We start from the raw sequence: 19,805 nt of genomic DNA on the forward strand, positions 1-19,805 counted from the left end.
TAAAAAAAAAAAGTGTTTAATTACACTGGTGTTGATAAATTGTCTCAGATGTTGCAGAGCACCTGTGCTTAGATTGTCAAAGAAATTGTTATCACTTCTTGTGCTTATCTACCACATGCATTTTTGATCCAAAATAATTTTGTTTGAGGAAGAACACCTAATCTGGGTGAATTTTTTGTACACAGAATAGATGATTTATGCTAAGATGTCAGAAGCAAGAAGCAATATATCTAAGCTGGAATTTTATAGAATGAAATTCACCACAAAAAACTTTTGTCTTCTCCCTTGTTGGCATGTGATACATCCTGAACTGTAACTAATTTTTACATTTTCATAGGTCTTTCTGAGACTACCCTTAGAATTCATTGTTCTTCTACAGCTCCCTTTATAAAATCACTATATACTGCTATAATACAGGTGAAAATATTCACACAAAAAAGCACCATTGTAATTTTGAACTGTTTAAACTATTTAAACTGTGCTGTAAAATAATTCCATGACTAGGCAGCATTCAGAACAAATTGTTGTATATAAAAAAACCACTACATACCCATGCATTCACTAGATACGATGTGTTCTAGGTTTATTTTGTGCTTGTTAGAATATGAGATTTGGACAAATACACAGGTTTCTTCAAGCACAATTCAAAGTTATTACTCTACAAGACTTAGCTATCTGGTTGGATTTTGTTGTTCAAAAAGTGAGCTGGCCTTATGCCTTTTATCAGAATTACCTTTAAAATACACACACTCTTGACTCATCTTGAAATATTTATAAAATAGTAAAACTGGTTTTGTTCTGAATACTTACACTGTACAACTTGCAGCATAGGGCAGTTGTTTTTTCCTGTAATCCTGTACTTTATATATAAAGCTCTCTCAGCACAAGCATTTCATTGTATGCCAACTGTCAGCTATCAAAATGTTTTTAATATAAATAAGTATATATCAAAGTTATCTAAGACAGTATGAGAAAAATTGAAGCCATTATTCATAAACAGGAGTGTGCTGGTTAGATGAGTTGTTAGTTCCTTGTTTGTCTCATAGGAATGCTGTATTTAAATTAATAGTTTACTTAAATATATTTGGCTGATTCCTAGAAAATGCAAAAAAGGTATTTCACATTCCAGTTGAGAATTTACTGTCCATCTGAGAAGAATAATTTTGTTCAAAAATAAGTTTTACAAGCTTATGCATATGAAAGTTTCTGACTAAAGTGATTCTCTATTTTACTCACTTGCACTGTAGAATTGTGAGGGAATGGTTTAGTAGAAGTAATTTTTCCAAGGTTCTGTGGCATTGGTAACCATATAACTATATAAATCAGCTTTTTAAGATACTTAAGGAATATCCATACTGGTAGTAATATCCAATGACACACTGAAAACGAAATCAGGAGTCATGGCACTATGAAGACTTAAACTTGGTTTTAAATTTGTTAACTAATAATAAGCATATTTTCAAAAAGTGCATCTCTCATGTGTGTATTTACCAGTCACGATCAGTGCAACTCTGTATCCTATATTAGCATCTGTAACAGAAATGGACCATTGGTTCAACCCAAAGTATTTTGTTGAGTTTTTGTAAAAGTGTACTGCATTCCCATGTGCCTCAGCTGCTTGGTAGGACAAAATGACTCTCCCGTGAAAAAAATGTCCAGATTTTACTTTAACAAAGGAGGCATAAGAAGTGAAGTCACTAGCTGTGTCAAATGGCAGCAGTGTCACATTGAAGAGTACCATAGTCAAAGTGAGATTTGGTAAAGATCAGTCTGAAAGAAAATTGTGTGGTTCTGTTTAAAGCTGAATTGTCTTTTCTAATATGTATACAGTTATTTAATCTGTCAGAGGATCTGTTTCTACTGCTGAAAACCATGAAATGATGTGTACGTTTAGAGGCTCCTTGACCAGTTTTGGATATGCCAGTAGAGGAAGACCAGCATACTAAGAATAAAAATGTGTGGCAATTTGTGTCTGTAGGAAATAGCAAGTGTTATTTTTATTCTACAGAGAAATCCAGTATAAAGGTTTCAAATTAATTAATCATAAATTAACTGAATATTAATTCGTCTGTGCAATATAGTGATGTTAACGAATATAATAATGGTAATGGAGGAAGGGAGAAAGGGTTGTTTTAATATTACCTACATGAGTTTAATTATCCTCTCTCTGTAATTGCCTGTTGATGAAAGCCTCCATTTAGAGATTCAGGGTAAAACCCTTACAGATGCCCATATTAGTAGTAATGGCAAAATAATAAACAGTGGAATGTCCCTTTTCCACTGTTTATCTATTACACTGTTGCTAAGTAGTTATGCTTTAGAAATTTGTTAAAATGGAGAGTGGAAAGGAGAAAAAGTATTCTGATACTTGCTCTAGACTCCAAAGGCAGTCATTTTGATGCTTACCTAGAAAAGCAAAACATTAAAGCCTTGGGTTTGTTTGATCTCAGTAAGTTTGAGTCTGTGTGCATATTTTTCTTTCAGTATTCTCTAACAGATTTAATTAAATGTATCTGAGAAGTTATATTTGCTCTACATAAGTCACATTCTAGGATATTAATGTTTACCAGGAGTTATAAACATTACAAATCGGCTGCCTGTCTTTGCCCAAGTAAAACTCTGTGAATGAGCCAAAGACCTGAATAGTTAAAGTAAATATTTGTAAATAATCTTTTGTAACTGTTAGTTTACCATAATAAAAACTGATAAGAATACATAGGCCCTGACAGTAATACTGATGAAAGGGTGTGTGATTCACAGGAAGGAGGTTCAGCAGTAAGGGATGAACAGGTCAGCACTGCCAGTGAAGACACTGGGTCGTACCTACTACATGAGCAGCAAGACTGTCTGGTCTGTCACGAGTCTCTGGAGCTGGAAGAGACCCCAGAACTGGTAGAGGCAGCAGCTCCTGAAAGCTATTCTGAATCTGTCTGTGAAGAGGATGTCACTCTTGCTTTGAAAGAGCTAGACGAGAGATGTGAAGAAGAAGAAGCTGACTTCTCTGGTTTGTCTAGGTAAGATTAATACTTGTTATAAGTAACAGAAATTACATGTTATCAGTGCATTATCAAACAGGCTTTTCTATGGTATGGAGATTTCCATTAATCCCATAATACAAAAATATAAAACGATGGTTTGCATATCTGAAATAATGGTTGATCAGTTTTGCATGTTACAGCAACTAAACTCAATATTTTTTTCAGCAATTGCTTCTGGTACAAGGTAAACAGTTGTGCAGGAAAATATGAGAATTCTGAAATAAAAGAAATTAGCACTTTTCTTCACCATCAGTAGGACAGAAATGTGAAAAGTTAGCTGCAAACAGTATAAAAGAGAAAAGCTCTTGAACTGCTCTGACTTAGTGGCACCAAAGACATGAAAAAAACAGGGAGAAAATTATTTTTTTTTTTTTAAATCAAAGCCCCTGTAGAAGTCAGGTCAGTTTTTCTTTGAATTTGCTCAAGGGTTGTTTTCATTATTAAGGTTCATAAGTCTCCTGTATATTTCTAAGACATTTTAAAGTAAAATAACATTTTTTTTCATTTTAATAAGGAGAGCAAAAATTACTATTGAGATGAAAAGTTAAAGTTAGTCCTAGCTGTTTGAATCATATTTAAAGTGAAACTCCTAAGTCCCCTGGAAGTAACAGTCTAAGAAGGAAGGAAAAGGAACAAGCAACCGCAAACAAACAAATAAAACCCACAAATCAAAACAAAAAATTCCAAGTTGAGCATAGGCTTGTTCATATTTAAAATTTGTTCAGAAGTTTAGATTGAATAATAGAGAAACTTGGTATATATAGGAACATAGACTTGACATCTTTCAGAGAGGTCTCTTAAGGAGGCTTTTTCAGAAAAGAGCACAACAGGACATACAAAAGCAGTTGGTTGGGAAGGTTTTACTGAGAGAGACAGAGAAACTTAGCTCTTGTGATCCCATACATGACCTACTGTATGTGCCTTGTGAGACTTCAAGGCTGGTACCAGTTAAGAGCAGTTTAGTTCCTCATCTGCAACTGAACAATCCCTCATGGTTTTATTTTATTTACACTAAGCAAGCAAATGAAAAACCCCACAGCTCTAGTCTAAAGAGTGACAGGTGAAAGCATTGGTACACTAGTTAGGAAATACCTGAAAATCTTTTTCGAAGCTTTGCTTACAGATGATAATCATAAGGGATTAGTCTTAGCTTTTGAGCTTTGTGATATTAAAATAAAGAGATCTAAAACCAGCACCAATACTTCTTGTTTAAGACATGTTTAAGTCTTGTTTAAGATGTACTTAGTGCTGTTGTGGATGAGGCAGTTGTCATAGAGGAAAAACTGTATGTGATTTAAAAGATTATTTTAATAAACTATCTGTATATTTGGAATCCTCCTACACATATTTGTGCTGCCTACATACCGTTATACAGGAAGAAATGTCAACATGTATCATCCCTTCTAATACAGAATATTTTAGGTTAATCATTATTTTAATGATTGGAAATAGTAGCATTGATTAATGTGTAGTTTGATATTTTATTGGATGTTTGGTGCCTAATGGAAAGTATGACAGCAGACTGTTCTGTGAACAAAGGGCTGTTAAACTGATTGCCCATAAAAATGTGTGTTTCCATCTATCTCCATTTGCTTATGTTACTTAAGACAGTTATAAAGCACTATTACATTGCTAAATGAGCTCTTGTGCTTCCCTTAAGGAAGGCTAAAACTTGTTGCAGCTATTGGTGGACCATCTGTTCAGATCAATAAAAATTTGAAGAATGGGATGTTACTTCAGTTATTGGGGGCAAGAAAAAGATGCCTGTTTCTACGTGGTATCCATATATATAGTGCTGTAATACCTATATGTAACCTCCAGGTAGCTCTTTGTCTGTAGTTCTGTGTAGAACTGACATGTGGTAGTAAATTTTGGAGAGTATAAGCAATTTTTAATATATTGCAGTAGCAAAAGTTTTTGATTGTTTACTCCTTTCTTGCACTAGTTACCTTAGTTGATCTGTTATTTATTTTACAAAATGCCATTCTGAATCCAAAATTCTTTTTTTTTTTCCTTCCTGCCAAAATGAAGGTGTTTTTTCCCCTCAAAAGTTTGCTGAGGAGATAATTTCTGCTATTTATTGTTTGTAGCCAAGATGAAGAAGAACAGGATGGTTTCCCAGAAGTGCAAACTTCCCCTCCTCCTTCCCCCTTTCTTTCTGCCATATTGGCAGCTTTCCAGCCAGTGGCGTACGATGATGAGGAGCAAGCCTGGCGCTGCCACGTCAATCAAATGCTGTCAGACACAGATGGATCTTGTGCTGTCTATACATTTCATGTCTTCTCAAGATTGTTTCAGGTCAGTGAATTCTCCATGTATGATTGCTCATCTGAAATCTTTTCCCCCTACTTCTAAAACTGTTCTTCCCCTTGAAACTGCAAAAGCCACAAGATTATGGTAGCAAGAAGCTTTAGAAAGCAAATCAAAAGCAGACCAGAAAAAGTGGTCCAGATCAGAAACACACTGCTGAAGTAATGTTACATTGTCATACCCTATTTTTCCATAGCATATCTGCTGTATTCATTGCCTAGGAGTGAACTTGCTCAGAAAATAAATAAAAATTGAGAAAAGCTAAAAAAAAAAAAAACAACCAAAAAACAGTTCAGTGTTTCTTGCAAGCTCTTAGTCCAGGTTGTGTCCCTTATTTTATTTTCTGAACATCACCCTGATTCTGTGATGATTACAGAATTAATGGCTTTCTCCTGTTTTTTTGTGGGAGTCATTATTATGGGATCACAGCATGACAAACATTAATGAATTTACCTTGCATCTTTCTCTTGAGAGAAAAAGGTTTCTTTCTGCAGAGAAGTAATTGAAACACCAGGAGATCCACTGGAGCTGGATGTTTCAAATGCCTCTTTTTAACTATATTCACCTCATAGATCTGCTATCCAACACAAAATGCCTATGGCTTAATCTTTCTGGCTCCCTCCTGCCTATATGCAGGGGATGAGATTTTTCATTTTAAAAGTAATGCTTCTTTGCAAATTCCTATGGGGTAGAATAAGTATAATTAATTCATTTTATGTACAGGCAATGTGCCAAATGAGCCAAGAGACTATTCAGGACAAGGTTTTATGGCTCCAGCCCTTTCTTGTATCTCTAATATTAATTTTGCTTGCCGTTTGGCATATCATAATAAATTTCTCAGTGAAAGACCCGCACTAGCACATATTTTATCCCACGTATGGGCAGTAAATTAGATGTGAAGAATTCATACTGTGCCTTTCCCATAGAATAATTTGTTTTCACATCTATACCCATTTTCCATTTTATGTTAAACTAATTTCATGGCCACAGTGCCATGAAATTTCTGTTATAGGTTGTAGATTTTTGTCTTTTTGCTTCATCTAGACATCAGTGATTTGGTTTGTCTGTATTATACCAAAGCTTAGCTGCAGTTGGTTTCCACACATTCATTCATTTCCTGAAAGTGGTAAAATGAGAGCTCATATTCCCTTGTTTTCATTAATAAGGGAGCTAAGGAAGAATGAAACTTGGCTTAACAGGTGGAAAGTAGGATACTCTGCACAATAGCAAACCAGTGTTCAAGCATGGGCAAAAAATGTTCCTGAGGAGTTCTTACTGGGTACAGAGGAGGGTTAACATGATCAAATGATACTTGGGAGGCCTTGTTTGACTGGATCTTTCCATTTTGCCTTTTGGCTCCTTCTTCCACTTTAACTTTGCAGCTGTCTGTATAATATTTATATAGTTTTATTCTACCTGTAACATCCAGGATTAATGAAGCAGTACATAGCAGAGTGCAGTGTTACATTAGGCTAAGCTGACAGTCTGCATAATCAAACATGATAAACTCAGGACTGATTTTTTAAGAAGGTAGAAACCCTGCAGGTGGCAGTTTTGGACAGCGATTGTGCTACGCAGGTCGCATACTGACTCATAAGACTCTGTAATCTTTTGCAACACAAACACTTGAAAATAAATTGAACTATTTGTACTGTGTAAAGGCAAATAGTCATCTACCTATATTGAGGCTAGAGGCCTAGATATGAAAGGAGTACTTGTCTCTATAGATACTGGCTGGTTTTATTGATTTATTGCATTTTCCAGAGCTGATTTTACATAACTATTCAGAGAAAATTGTATATTAGTTTTTCATTTAATGAAAAAATACAATGTGATGGAAACTTGTCAGGATAGAAATTTGCTTTGAAATTCTTACCTAAGAAGCCAGAAGAGTAGTAAAACACAATGTAAGAGAAATGTTTTTCTGATTTGACTTCTAGACCATTCAAAGAAAGTTTGTATCTATAACAAATGATTCAGTCAGCTTTCTTGGTGAAAGTCTACAGCGCATTGGGACAAAGTTTAAAAGCTCTCTGGAAGTGATGATGTTGTGTTCAGAATGTCCGACAGTCTTTGTGGACGCGGAAACGGTAAGAATCTCAAACCTGCATGTTGGAATACCTGTCTGCTTAAACATTTCATGTAACATGCCAAATGATGTTCTAATATGTGGAAAAAAGAAACTCTTTAAAATCAGAAGGGAATTAAAATCTTAAGTGGCCACTGTGTATCATAAACACTGGAAACCACCAGTGAGAAATGTATTTTCTTAACAAATAGTCTGCAGCTGTAACATTGAACAGTAAGGAAACTTACTGAGAGTAGATATCACTCTAATTCCCATACTACTCTTTACCTTCCCTGCTTGTTCATATTTATTCTATGTTCTCTGCACAAGTAAGAAAAAGGAAGACTACTTATCTAGCAGCAGCTTTGCCTTTTTCTGTTATATTGTTTTATGTATATATTCAGTGATGCATGAGAAGAACATTCTCACTACAAATACACAAGGAGAAGACTTGGAATTATTTGTTGTCATGCAAGTTGAAATCCCAATTATAATAGATACTAATCCAAGAAGTCAGCTCAATGTTTAGCAGCAGTCAAAAAAAATCTGTGCTAGAATTATCAAGAAAGGAGACAGCAAAACAGGAAAGATCACTGAGTTAATGTACATATCCTCAGTATACCTACATCCTGAATTTTGGGGGCAGTTTTGGTCCCTTGCTGTCAGAGCAAAGGTAGTAGCACTGGAAAAAATTAAAGAAAGATCACAAGGATGATGAAATATATACATGTAAGATATGTAGGCTAGGATTTTTATCCCTTTAGAAGATAAATGTCCTATCATGGATAAATTATAGAAATTATTTTCTTTTTGTCTTAAGGAAAATATATTAAGGGTGGTCAAATTAAGCTAGCACTGACTTACAAAACATACAGAACCAAGGTCCTTCATGTGATACATAATCAAACTGTGAAATCCTGTCACTTTTTATGGTATCTGTTCATGTTTTCAAAAAGCCACTACATGAATTCATGGAAGTAGCCCTGGACAGATCCTTTAAATATGCAGAACAACACATTGACAGAGGCTAAGAAAGCATTCTGGGGCAGGTGGATCACCACGTTTGCCCTTCTTTAAACCCCTGCCATTAGACACTGTCAGCTGCAGGCCTGAGGTAGATGGATCTTTGGCCTTAATGCCCAGTGTGAGACACTTCTCCTGACCTGCTTTTTTTGCCTTGCTGCTGAGGGACAACTCTTTCTTAAGCTCTCACTTAAGAATCTGAGAAAGAAATAAGCATGATACAGATAGTGCATTTCAAGGGAACCACCTGTAATGTTTTTTGTTTTTATTTATGCCACTTTCAAAGCAGTAGAAATTTACAAAAATGTTTTTCTTTAAGATAAGAAGCCTTAAGAAAAGTTACACTAGTGCCTAACTAAAACACCATGTGTATTTTAAAATAAAAAACCAAATCTATATAAACACACATAAAAAGGATATAAATTAATATAGCACACAAATACTTAGATGTGTACATGGACGTACACACATTAGTGTTGTTACATGGACAAATACTGTATAAATAAATCTTTCCTCTCCAAATAATTAAAATTAAATGAACCTGCTTGTCAGATTAATTCTCACTGATAAAGTACAGAGCTCTTACTGTGTGCAAGGACTGACCAGTGTGAGGGAGGAAATGTCATGTTAGAGATATTTATTACAGGAAGTGTCAGAAGAAGGACTAATAAAAAAACCTAAGTGAAAATAAAACTACAGGGAGAAATGGTGTGGAAAAAAGCTGAGGTAGCAGTCCCTGAGGGAAAAGAGATTCTGACACCATGTTAAAAAAGGCAGTTATTAATAGTAGAAAATTCTTCAAATATCCAGTGTCTCCTGCTTTGACCAAGTTCTGTTTCTTACAGACTGCAGAAGCTTTTCTGGTAGTATATTTTGTATTTTGAGAAGAGCAAGTAACCCTCAGTGGTACTCCTTAAGTTGCTACAGGAGCAATCCAGCAGCAGTACCTTTCCTTCCTTCTGCAGGCTGTTTTATTTACACTAGTGGTGTCTGTGTGTCAAATATTATTCTTCATTATGAAAGATCTAAAAATTGCTTTGAAATCCCTCTTTCACATCTTAACTAGGTGTACTACTCTTCTTATTTTGGAATTAAAATTCTTCATTTAAATGGTAGAGCTACGTGTGTTAATTCACTTACTCAAAGGTGTCACAAATGACATGCCAAGCTAATTCTGATTTGTTTTTCCAAATGTGAACGTGGGATTCTGTATTATGCAAATTAGATATTAGACTGTATGGATTAAATTCAGATGTTACATGACTACAGAGGTTGATTGCTTTTATCTTCCAGCTACTGTCATGTGGCCTGCTAGAAACATTGAAGTTCAGTGTTCTAGAGCTCCAAGAACACTTGGATACCTATAATGTCAAAAGAGAGGCAGCAGAACAGGTGAGTCATTTACATCTCAAAACAAAAATGTTAGAACCTGCTCATCAAGAAAATGTTGCAGGTCCTTATCTCTCATCAAAGGTATCTAAAGGTAAAATGTGGGAAAACACGTCTGGAATATGATCCTGTTCCCTTTTCTTACTACTATTCTATGTGTATAATTTGAACCTGAGGGGAGTTTTCTTATGTGCAATTCATTTTTGTTGCATGTATTTCTGAAATTAATTTTTAATATAAAATGCTGCACAAGTCCACTAACAGTGGGAAAAGATGGAACATGCTGAATATTACAGATCTCAGCAGCCTCTGAGGCTGTGACAATGGCAGTATAGGCAAGTTTGAGTTATGCAAAACAGAACCAGAATTCAAGCCATGATGCTTTGGCAGAGCTTTGGCAGATATTTTTCAGCACAAGAGGCTCCATGTTTCTTGATCATGCTGAGTTTATTAGGAAATTATAGCCTCTGCATTTCAAAGATTGCTGACAGCTCATCTGTTGAATAGACCCGACATGCACGTTTTTGTGGAAAGGATCTCAAAAGAAATGTGGTTTCCTTGAAACCAATGCTAAAGTATGCCACACAGCACTGTTAATGCAAATAAACTCTTGGCAGGATCCAGGCCAGCATTTCTGTTAAAGAGTTGCTGCATTTCTTTGCCCAGCTCTGTAGTAATAACAATTTATTTGATCTAATATAATGAGCTACATTTTGCCATGTAGGCTTAATCAGAAACAAGTGCTCATCTAATGACTAAGATAATTTTACTCAATGTAATAATTCATGTCTGGCAATCTCCAGTGCATAATGTATTTCATTCCTCCTTTTAGAGAGCAGCCCTGAGGCACAGAGGGTGTAACTGATTTGCCCCATGGTCAGACAGGAAGATTTGTGACAGGGTAAAAAGGGACCCACATGTGTGTGTGTGTGTGTAATTAGAATGATGACTATCCAAACATGAAGGAATTTTACATCAACTCCCATTTAGCCTAGTTTATCACAGCAGTAACCAATGGTATTGTTTGGTTGATTTGTCAAAGTATAACAAATTACAAATTATACTTTAGTATAATTAGTATTATACTAGTATATATAATACTAATTATAATATTATAATTAGTATTATACTTTAGTATAATTAGTATATTACAATATACTTGTCAAACTATAACAAATTAAAATTACATCCCTTTCAGATGGCAACTAATTCACTAAAGGTATTGTTACCTAATTTTGCACTGCCACATTTCATATTGATATAAATCCATGCTGGATATTAAGTACTTCTTTGTATTTTATTTTACTAGGTAAACAAATACAAATACATCAGTTTGATGGCCTCTGTCATTATATCATAGTGAAGGAATTGTTTTTTCTGTCACAAAGGGAGTCCAGGAACATGTTTCTGTGGTCAGCCTGTCTTCTGCCACAGATTTTTGAGTGACTGGAGTAGGAAGAAGGTTCACAGGGTTAAAGGAATTGTTCTGAAACAACTGAAAGCATTTTGTCAGGGTTTTATTTTTATTTAATAATTTTTAAATAAAAAGAAGCAGTACTGAGAAGGAAGAAACTTTTAGCTTTGGCCAGTCTTCTCTGACTCTTGATAGCATGTCATTTGGACAATTTAGGGCATTATTTAAGTGGTTATTGAGCATGTTAATTTAGAAGTAGTGATTACTCAAATAATTTTCTAAAGCATTTTAGAAGTATTTATTTAGCTGTTGGCCCTCTTTCTCTAAGGTGTATTTTATATTAAATGTAAACTAAGAATCTTCTAACCTACATCGTAAGATATATGTTTTATTGTTTTCTTACTCTGTCTTCTTAAACAGAGTATAGGTAATGATAGAACAAGACTTTGTCAAGTAAAATCTGAATTTCTGCTGTAACACACAGCTGTGCTACATATCCTATTAAATATGAAAGTGTTAAGCAAAATGCTTAATCAACTTAATGCAGTCCCTTGCTTTTTTCATAGAAGTACACAGAAAAATTACCAAATTAAGTGGTTGGGCTATTGTATAATAAAGTAAATGAAAATTGACAGATATTTATGCATGTTAATCGGTGTCCTCTGGAATCAACCACTGGGAGAATTTGTATGTGAATTTCTTTAATGAAAAACTGTTGTTTAAACTTTATCCTAATAGATGATGTTTGTCACTCTCAGTGCTGTGTGGTGTACAGGCATTCACATAAATCAAATTCAAAAAGTAAAAGGCTTGGGCTGTGGTTGCTTGAAATGCTTACCTATGCACCAAGATAAGACAGAAGGCACCTGTAGCATAGGCTGTTTAGCATGTCTGTTTAGGGTGTAATCTGGCAGACAAACCTGTGCTATGACCAAGAGTAACCCCAGACTTCCCCGTGTTATGCTTTCATCAACACTTTGTAGGAGATATGTGGAGAAAACATGAATTGACACAAAGCAAACACATAAAGAAGGTTATTCTGTCACACTATTCCCCCCCAAAAAAAAATCTTTCTACTATGCTGTACATATATTCTGTAAAAATTCTTAACAAATTAATTTTGTCACATTTTTGGAACTATTGTTCTGTTTTCTTGCAAGGGGACTGCTTAGACTTCATGTGTGTATTAGGGACAAAGATACTGAATCAGATAAATGTGATAGAAAATGCAAGCTTATACACACAGCATTCTAGGCACACCCTTTATTCAGACTGGTTCTAAGATTTAAAAAAAAGGTCTTAAAAGGGTGGTGGGTGAAAAGAAATACCAGCATCCCAACTGCTGCTGCTGTTTGTTGCAGTGCAAACCTGTTCCGTTGGAAGCTGTCTGATAAAAAGAAAAATGAGATTTGCTGTGGATGTTGGTATCCATGTCACTAATTGAAACTGACACTGTGATGTTCAGAGAATTCCATTTCTCCTCTTGATGAGCACACTGGCCTAGTTAATTCACTAAGTAACCTTTATTAAATTGAACAGATGGGAAATCACATTTTTCTTTTTCTTGCATCAGACAAAGGTTAGAAAAAGGTCACCAAGATTCCCTCTGAGATTCAAGATACCAAGCACAAGCAGTATGCTAAATTATTCTTCCTTGGATGTACAGAGCCTATTCTTCATTTCAGATGATATTATGCACTTTATCTCAACATGATGCATTCCCATTTCAGTAATAACCATGCTTGCAATTGTTTGCACTGTACAGAAAAATTCATCAATGGGGTGATCTGGTTGTATTGTCCAAAAAGAACATATTTGTTTCTGTAAATGCTTTATAGTAACACAGAAATTCATGGGAATGCCAGTACACATGGAGGTTGTTTTTTGAGAAATTTGCATGGTTGGTTGAAGGTAGAAAAAGAGACTGCCCACTGAAATTAATAAACTTATTGTGTGATATAGGAGGTGAAGTTAAATGCAGCCCTGAGTGGAACCTGCAGATTTGCATTTTGTAATGCAGGAATACGTCATCTCCTTGGCTTGTATGAAGTGGAAGTGATGCTGAACTCCCACTGGAGAATCTGGGTTTTTTCATTCCAACCTGTAAACATGCACTTACACAGGAGAGCTCTGTTTCCTTCTGTTTCTCAAGTAGTTCCAAGAAATGTAACAGGCTTATTCTCTAATTAATGAGAATGAGAATTAATGCGAATCAGTGCTATATTTTAAAGGCTGCTAAATCACATTAGTGTAAACCTTGTACAGAAGGTAAAGAGAGGGATATTTGTGCTTCCACCCTCTCATACATTTTCCTGTAACAGTATCAATTCAATCATGGATTAGTATTTATGCTGAAGTGTGCTATCTCCATCTTGGGTAATGAAGGCTACAGGAAATAAAAGTTACAAAGTGATCTGTCAGAGTGGATATCATCACTGCAAACAACATTGGTAAACAATTGATTTCATACCACAAGTTCTTAACCTTATCCGAGAATGTACAAGACAAAGTGTCTTAAGCAGTGTTAGCACAGTCTTCAGTTTGCTGTTTCAGAAGATGTTCAATCTTATTTATATTAATTTGCAGTGGCTGGAAGACTGCAAAAGGACATTTGGTACTGATGATGGTATTCATGGGACTAACACAGATGCCCAGGTAGGTGTATGTCATTTGTGAGTCTCAGGATATGAGATTAAAAATCATCTTTATTGCACGAAAAAATCCAATATTTGTAGAGAGATTGAAAATGTATGAAAAGCTTTTAATTTCAGTTATCATCCTATCTTTTGGAAACTCAGAGTCTCATGAAGTGGCAATAAAATTGGGTCTTCTTAATAAAAGCTGGCCATGCGTCTTGGGTTCTAGATTTAATAACACTGAGTAGATAAGCAGACTAGATACCATCTGTGTACCAGCAAGTCTGCTTTTCTGCTGCTGTTTCTAGAAGGAAAAAAGATTAAAATTCTGGTTATATGCTCAGATGTATTGTCTACTCAAAAACTTAGAACTACATAAGACCTTTCTGGAGCCAATATTTGGGTGAGAAGTAACAGGGAGTAAAGTAGCAGTATAGCAAAAAGTTCATTAAACACTTATGTGAAAATATCACCTAACAATAGATTAAGTAACCATTAATATTAGTTGAATATTTTGTATGTATTTGCATGGCACTCATCCATGTTTAGTATTACTAATTGCTGTAATAAGTGATAGCTTTTCCCAAGATGGACTAGGACTGGGGTTTTTTAAAAATAGAATAGCTATATAATATTGATACAGTAAAAAAAGCAAATCCAACACCCGACATTAGTTGGTACAAAGAGTCTGCCATCTGAAGTACTGTGATAAGGACAGTGAAGGATGTAAGAAAGAACTGCAAGTAGCAGATGAACTTACCTTTTCACAATCACAGTTTGACAAAAATCTCAAATCCAAGCTGAAAAATGAGAAATTTTATTTCTTTTATTCAGTTGAACAATTCATTGATGCACTTGGTCATGCTTCTGCTGCTGAAGATGTAGTCTTCACCAACAGAAATGTTTACTGTATCTCTGGACTATTTTTTCTTTTATACAGTGTTCTTTTGCTGTTCTTCATATAAACACATATATGTTCGGGGCTTTTTATGCGAGTACCTGAACTTTTAGAGTAGTAAAATGTGGTAATATAATGTTAATTTTTATACTGCATTGAAGTTGCACATTAAAAAAAAAATCAAGTGAATAAGCTTAGGCAATACAAAACTGGCAAAATAATTTGCTGCTATTTGCAAGGACTTTTATCTTGCTATGAACTCATGCTTTAGTGTATTTTACACTAAGTACACATCTTTGTATACTGACTGCTATATCTTTAGAAGTAGATAACATTTACTATTACAATACAGCAAATGCTGTACATATATTAATTAAAAAGCAGCATTTGTGTATTTCTGGCCATACTTATAATTTTGTTTACAAACACCAAGAAATTGTTCTAACATTTAGTTGTTAGAACAGAACCATTCTTACCATGAAGGTAAATGTTACTGTTCCTACTGTGTAGCTGGGCAAACTAAGAAACGGAAGACAAGCAACATGCAGCAACTTTCAGATGGATAGCTTGTACAAAAAGAATCCATGATTCCCTGGCAAGTTTGGCCTATTCTTCCCTGTTTCTGCAGGGTTTGAAGATGACCTCTGAAAAGGAGTCTGAGACCAATCACACTGATTATTATTTGTGGGGACTTGTTTTGATTTTGGTTTTTAATCCTAGCCTGCAAGGGTGGCATGCTGGTAATTCCTCAAAAGTCCTTGTAAATGGAGTGTGGGGCTGCTAAGTCTGAGCAGTCAGCCAGTTAATGCAAAAAATGTGTTAGTGTTGTCTTGCTCAGGAAAACAGATATTTTTTATTCACTAACACAAATAAGATTTTCTTACTAATTTTTGGCACTGTGGTCCATACAGCTAAGGAATAGCGAGATTAATTCTGTTCCAGCTTGTGCATTGCCAGCAGACTTGCAAGTAAAATCTAATTATTCAGTTCTTGCTATTAGTACATCTAAGCCTGAAAGAATGCATCTGGACTCTGGCTTGACTGTTTCTACAGGACAGGCAGGTAGAAAAATCAAATTATTTCTCAAGTAAGCATGTGTGTGAAAGACACTGAAGGAGTACAAAGCCATTTTTAAAGGAAAACCCCTCCTGAATTTTTAAAGCTATCAAGGTGTGTTTTGGGGGAAAGGGATTAATTATGGCTTACAGTAATAATGAGACTTGGCTTTAAGAACACTGGAACTTAATGACTTAAAATTATTAAATAGTCAACCCTGCCATTTCTCAAAATCTGATTCTCTGTGCTTCATTGAAGTGATTTATCAAAGTCATGTTAACTTCTGCAGTTCAAGGTTTTATGTGTTCAGTGTTCTGTGCATCAAAAATATGGTAATTGTGCTGAGTATATAATAGCACAGAGTGCAGAACAAAAGATGTAAGATGTAAAAGATGTGCATACACTCTTACATGGAGTGTAACAAAAACATGCAATGTTTATAACCTGGGAAGCACAGAGTGTGTAACTTACCATAACACCGTGTACAACTCTGCTTAGTAAAGCTCAGCTGCTTCTGCCTGTGGGAGCCAGACATCCGCTGACATTCCTTTTTTTGGCTCTCAGGCACATGGTGTGATTCCAGTGGGGTTGTCCTGTGCAGGGCCAGGAGCTGGACTTCTGTGATCCTTGTGGGTCCCTTCCAGCTCAGGCTATTCTGTGACTGTGATTTGGTTGGCTATGACCACTGTACATCCCTCAGTGCCATCAGTAGGCTCAGTGCTGTACAAAGCACAGGAGTGGTGAAGTTCACATGCCTAGTCTGACACATTCATTTTCTGACCACTTCTCTCCCTATCCCTCTTCCCCAAACATTTTCTTCTGAAATGGCTTGTAGAAACCAAGTGCAATTACAGTACAGAAATCTCTCAGAGGGGTTGAGAATTGAGTTTAGCAAACCCAAGAATTTCTAAACTGATTCAGAATCCAAATTAATCTTGCATCTCCAATTTTAAAATGCTTTAATTTTGCTTAAACTATTGTGATACAGAACAAATAAGAAGCTTTGTACAGATGTTTAGATCTAAGTGTCCTTGATTTTGATTACCTTAAATTTGTGCACCTTTCAAACTACACAGTGTATAAAGACCAGACAGGGTTGTAAGAGTGTTATTCATGCTGTGGGACAACAAAGCCAGTACTTTTTATCTTTAGCTATAGCAGCAAGTAATTTTACATCAAATTCAGCCTGTTAATATTTTTTACATTCAGGATATGTATGGAGCATGTTACTTGTATTTCTTCCTCCATTTTACCTGGGACATCTTTTACCCTAATTAAAATTATTTCCTACACTAATTCTTGCTCTTTTTTCTTTCTTTGTATTTTTGTGACCTGCTCATCTTCTTGCTTAGCAAATGGAAATTCTAGCAGTAAGTGACAGTTCTTGATTTATCAAATACTTAACCATGCCAGTCACCAAACTGGTCTCCATCTGTCTTGTCCATTTGTGAAATAATGATGTCTTGTCCTAGACTATTACAGAAATGCTGTGTGCTTCGGTTTTGCATCATCTAACCCATTAGACTGTTGGTCCTTTGTAGATAATAGGATCCTGTATTTAGTAGAATGTTATAAAGATTATTCCATTAGCACTAGCTTTTATGTCTGTATGTGAAGCAGTATTAACACTGTCTGCATTTCTGACTAGTGTTTTAGAGGCATAAAAATGGAAGCAAGACAGTGTGTAAATTAATACTGCTATTTCATTTCCTTAAGAATATATCATGTGTTATTTTCTAAGCAGAATAAGGGCTACCTTTTATAAAGAAAAGATTATTCTTGCCTCCAGGAATGGAATTACTCTCTTCCTACTCTGTCAGGCAGTGTAAACTAAGGGCCAGGTTATATACTGTGCTTACAATATAAATACTAATGGTTATGAAAGATCCTATACTTATGAAGCACAACTGCTTCTTTTGGATATTAGATCTTGAATTTAAAACAGTAAAATATCAATAATAAAAGTAAATGATCTATGAAACTCTTGGTTTTAAGACATGAAATCTTGAAATGTTCCAGACATTTCAAAATGCCTTTTGAATCTCTTCACATCCCACTCCACTCCCTTTCTTGGAAATGTAACTTATTAAAAAGTGAACTTCATATCTCTGTGAGAGGCTACTTGTAAATCTAGAACAGAATGAAACTTTCACCGGCTTTTCATTAGCTTACTGTATGTTAGCTTCTAAATATTTTTGGCATTTTCTTCAGTAGCCAAATTAACTACTTCTAATTTTGCACACTCTACTGAAGAAGTTGTGATTTATTGTCTCTTGCACTGGATAGTAGGTTTGCACTTCCTGAATATAATAGTGTTGTTTACATTTGTAGGAGCTGGAGTTGTGTCGGAGGCTATACAAGCTGCATTTCCAGTTGCTGCTTCTGTTCCAAGCCTATTGCAAACTCATCAGTCAAGTAAAAACAATCAAAAAAGAAGCAGAGGTAATGAAAACCATGACATTCAGCTAGTAATTGTTGACATTTTAAAAGCAGACAATTTAAAACACATTTTGATAACATTTTCATCAGTGGAACATTCTTTTAGAAACTGGAGGAGGGTTCCAGCTGTTTTATAGCCAATTAATAAAATACTTAAGTAGAGCTTACAAGAATTTTCTGAGATGTTCAATTATCTGTGTTGATTTTTGTACAGCAGGAAAGCTCTTTAAAAAAAGACTGGAGCATGGGGAGTCCAATGCTGAGGATTTTAAGTATTTCAGTAGCACTCCTGGTGTATTCTAATCAAGCTACAATCAAGGCACATCAAGTCCACTCAGAAGAGCTGAGCCTTTCCATAGCCCTGGTGTTTCCTACAGCAAACACCACCACCACTTTGTACCAACTGATTCATTTAGCTGTGTCACTTCAGCCACCATTCAATTACTCTGCAACCTTAGTCCCCATCCTAAGCACAGTTAGTAGTGCATAAGTTCCTCTTCTGCCTGATTTTTAGTTGTTGTAACTTTACAAGTAAAAAGTGGTTTTCAGCTGTGCACATGTGGTACATATGTGATGTTAACTGTGTGCATTATGCTATTAATAATGCCTTCTGTAAGTTCTCCCCTGGGTCTGGAATGCAACAGGGGTAGCAGAAAAAAAAAAAGTAGGCATGGTCTTGCTTGACATAGTAAGGAGGAATATGAAAATCCTGACTGAAAGAGTTTGGTTTGAGTAGCTTTAGAACAAAACTGTGCATGTTCCTCACTTATATTTCCAGATTTCTGTAAAGGCTGCAAATAAGTTTGTGTTTGAAGAATACTGTGGAAATTAGCTTCACATCAGTCCCACTAAGTTAGTCAGATGCAGAACCGTGTTCTGAGAGATGGTCTCATGTTTTACTCATGCACTGCAGCTAAAGTCAAAGATATTATTACATACACTGGCTGCACTAATGTTACTGTCCTGGGTTACCAGTCTTCCAGATTTTTTCCTTTGTAAAGACATCCTTGTAATGGCACTATTGCTGTCATACCTTTCTGAAATGTTTCATTCTTGTCAGTTTGTTATTAAGTTACATAAGGAGAAAAATTTATTTTTTAAAATAAATTTGAAAAGAACTAAGAGGAAAACTTCATCAGGGAAAGCCCAAATAATTGACATACATGCTTGGGCCATTAACTGTATACTTAAGCAACTGCAGAAAACATTTGGGTGTTCTTTTTCTATTTCACTTTATTACACAGAGAAGGAAAAATAAAAACCTGGTCTTCTGAAAATTATTTTTCCTTGAAATACATTTAAACTAAAAGACATAAATTATAATTGTTTTAGGTAATAAACATGTCTGAAGAACTTGCTCTTTTGGAGAGCTGCCTGAAAGAGGCCGAGGCAGTGTCTGACAGTGGTATAGAAGAAATTGAAATTGCAGAGGCTTCCCAAGCTAGCACAGAAACAGCTATTCACTCCCTCATTGAATCCCTGAGAAACAAGGAGTTTGTGTCAGCTGTGGCACAGGTCAAGGCTTTCAGGTAAG

General features: G+C 35.4%; 1 protein-coding gene across 12 annotated transcripts in view; it reads left to right on the forward strand.

Moving 5' to 3' along the window:
* Nucleotides 1-19,805, forward strand: part of FRYL (FRY like transcription coactivator) — a 157,397-nt gene that overhangs the window by 135,086 nt on the left and 2,506 nt on the right. For 9 of the 12 annotated variants that reach the window (XM_064418204.1, XM_064418206.1, XM_064418207.1 and 6 more), the window contains 8 exons: nt 2,761-3,014; nt 5,129-5,336; nt 7,289-7,438; nt 9,733-9,831; nt 13,829-13,897; nt 17,185-17,202; nt 18,164-18,274; nt 19,604-19,800. In XM_064418204.1, coding sequence (XP_064274274.1) covers nt 2,761-3,014; nt 5,129-5,336; nt 7,289-7,438; nt 9,733-9,831; nt 13,829-13,897; nt 17,185-17,202; nt 18,164-18,274; nt 19,604-19,800 — 1,106 coding nt within the window. The remainder of the gene's footprint in view (nt 1-2,760; nt 3,015-5,128; nt 5,337-7,288; nt 7,439-9,732; nt 9,832-13,828; nt 13,898-17,184; nt 17,203-18,163; nt 18,275-19,603; nt 19,801-19,805) is intronic. The other 3 variants (XM_064418200.1, XM_064418209.1, XM_064418202.1) reach the window with 1 other exon arrangement.

Source organism: Passer domesticus, chromosome 4, assembly GCF_036417665.1.
Source record: "Passer domesticus isolate bPasDom1 chromosome 4, bPasDom1.hap1, whole genome shotgun sequence".
In the NCBI taxonomy this organism is placed as follows: Eukaryota; Metazoa; Chordata; class Aves; order Passeriformes; family Passeridae; genus Passer; species Passer domesticus.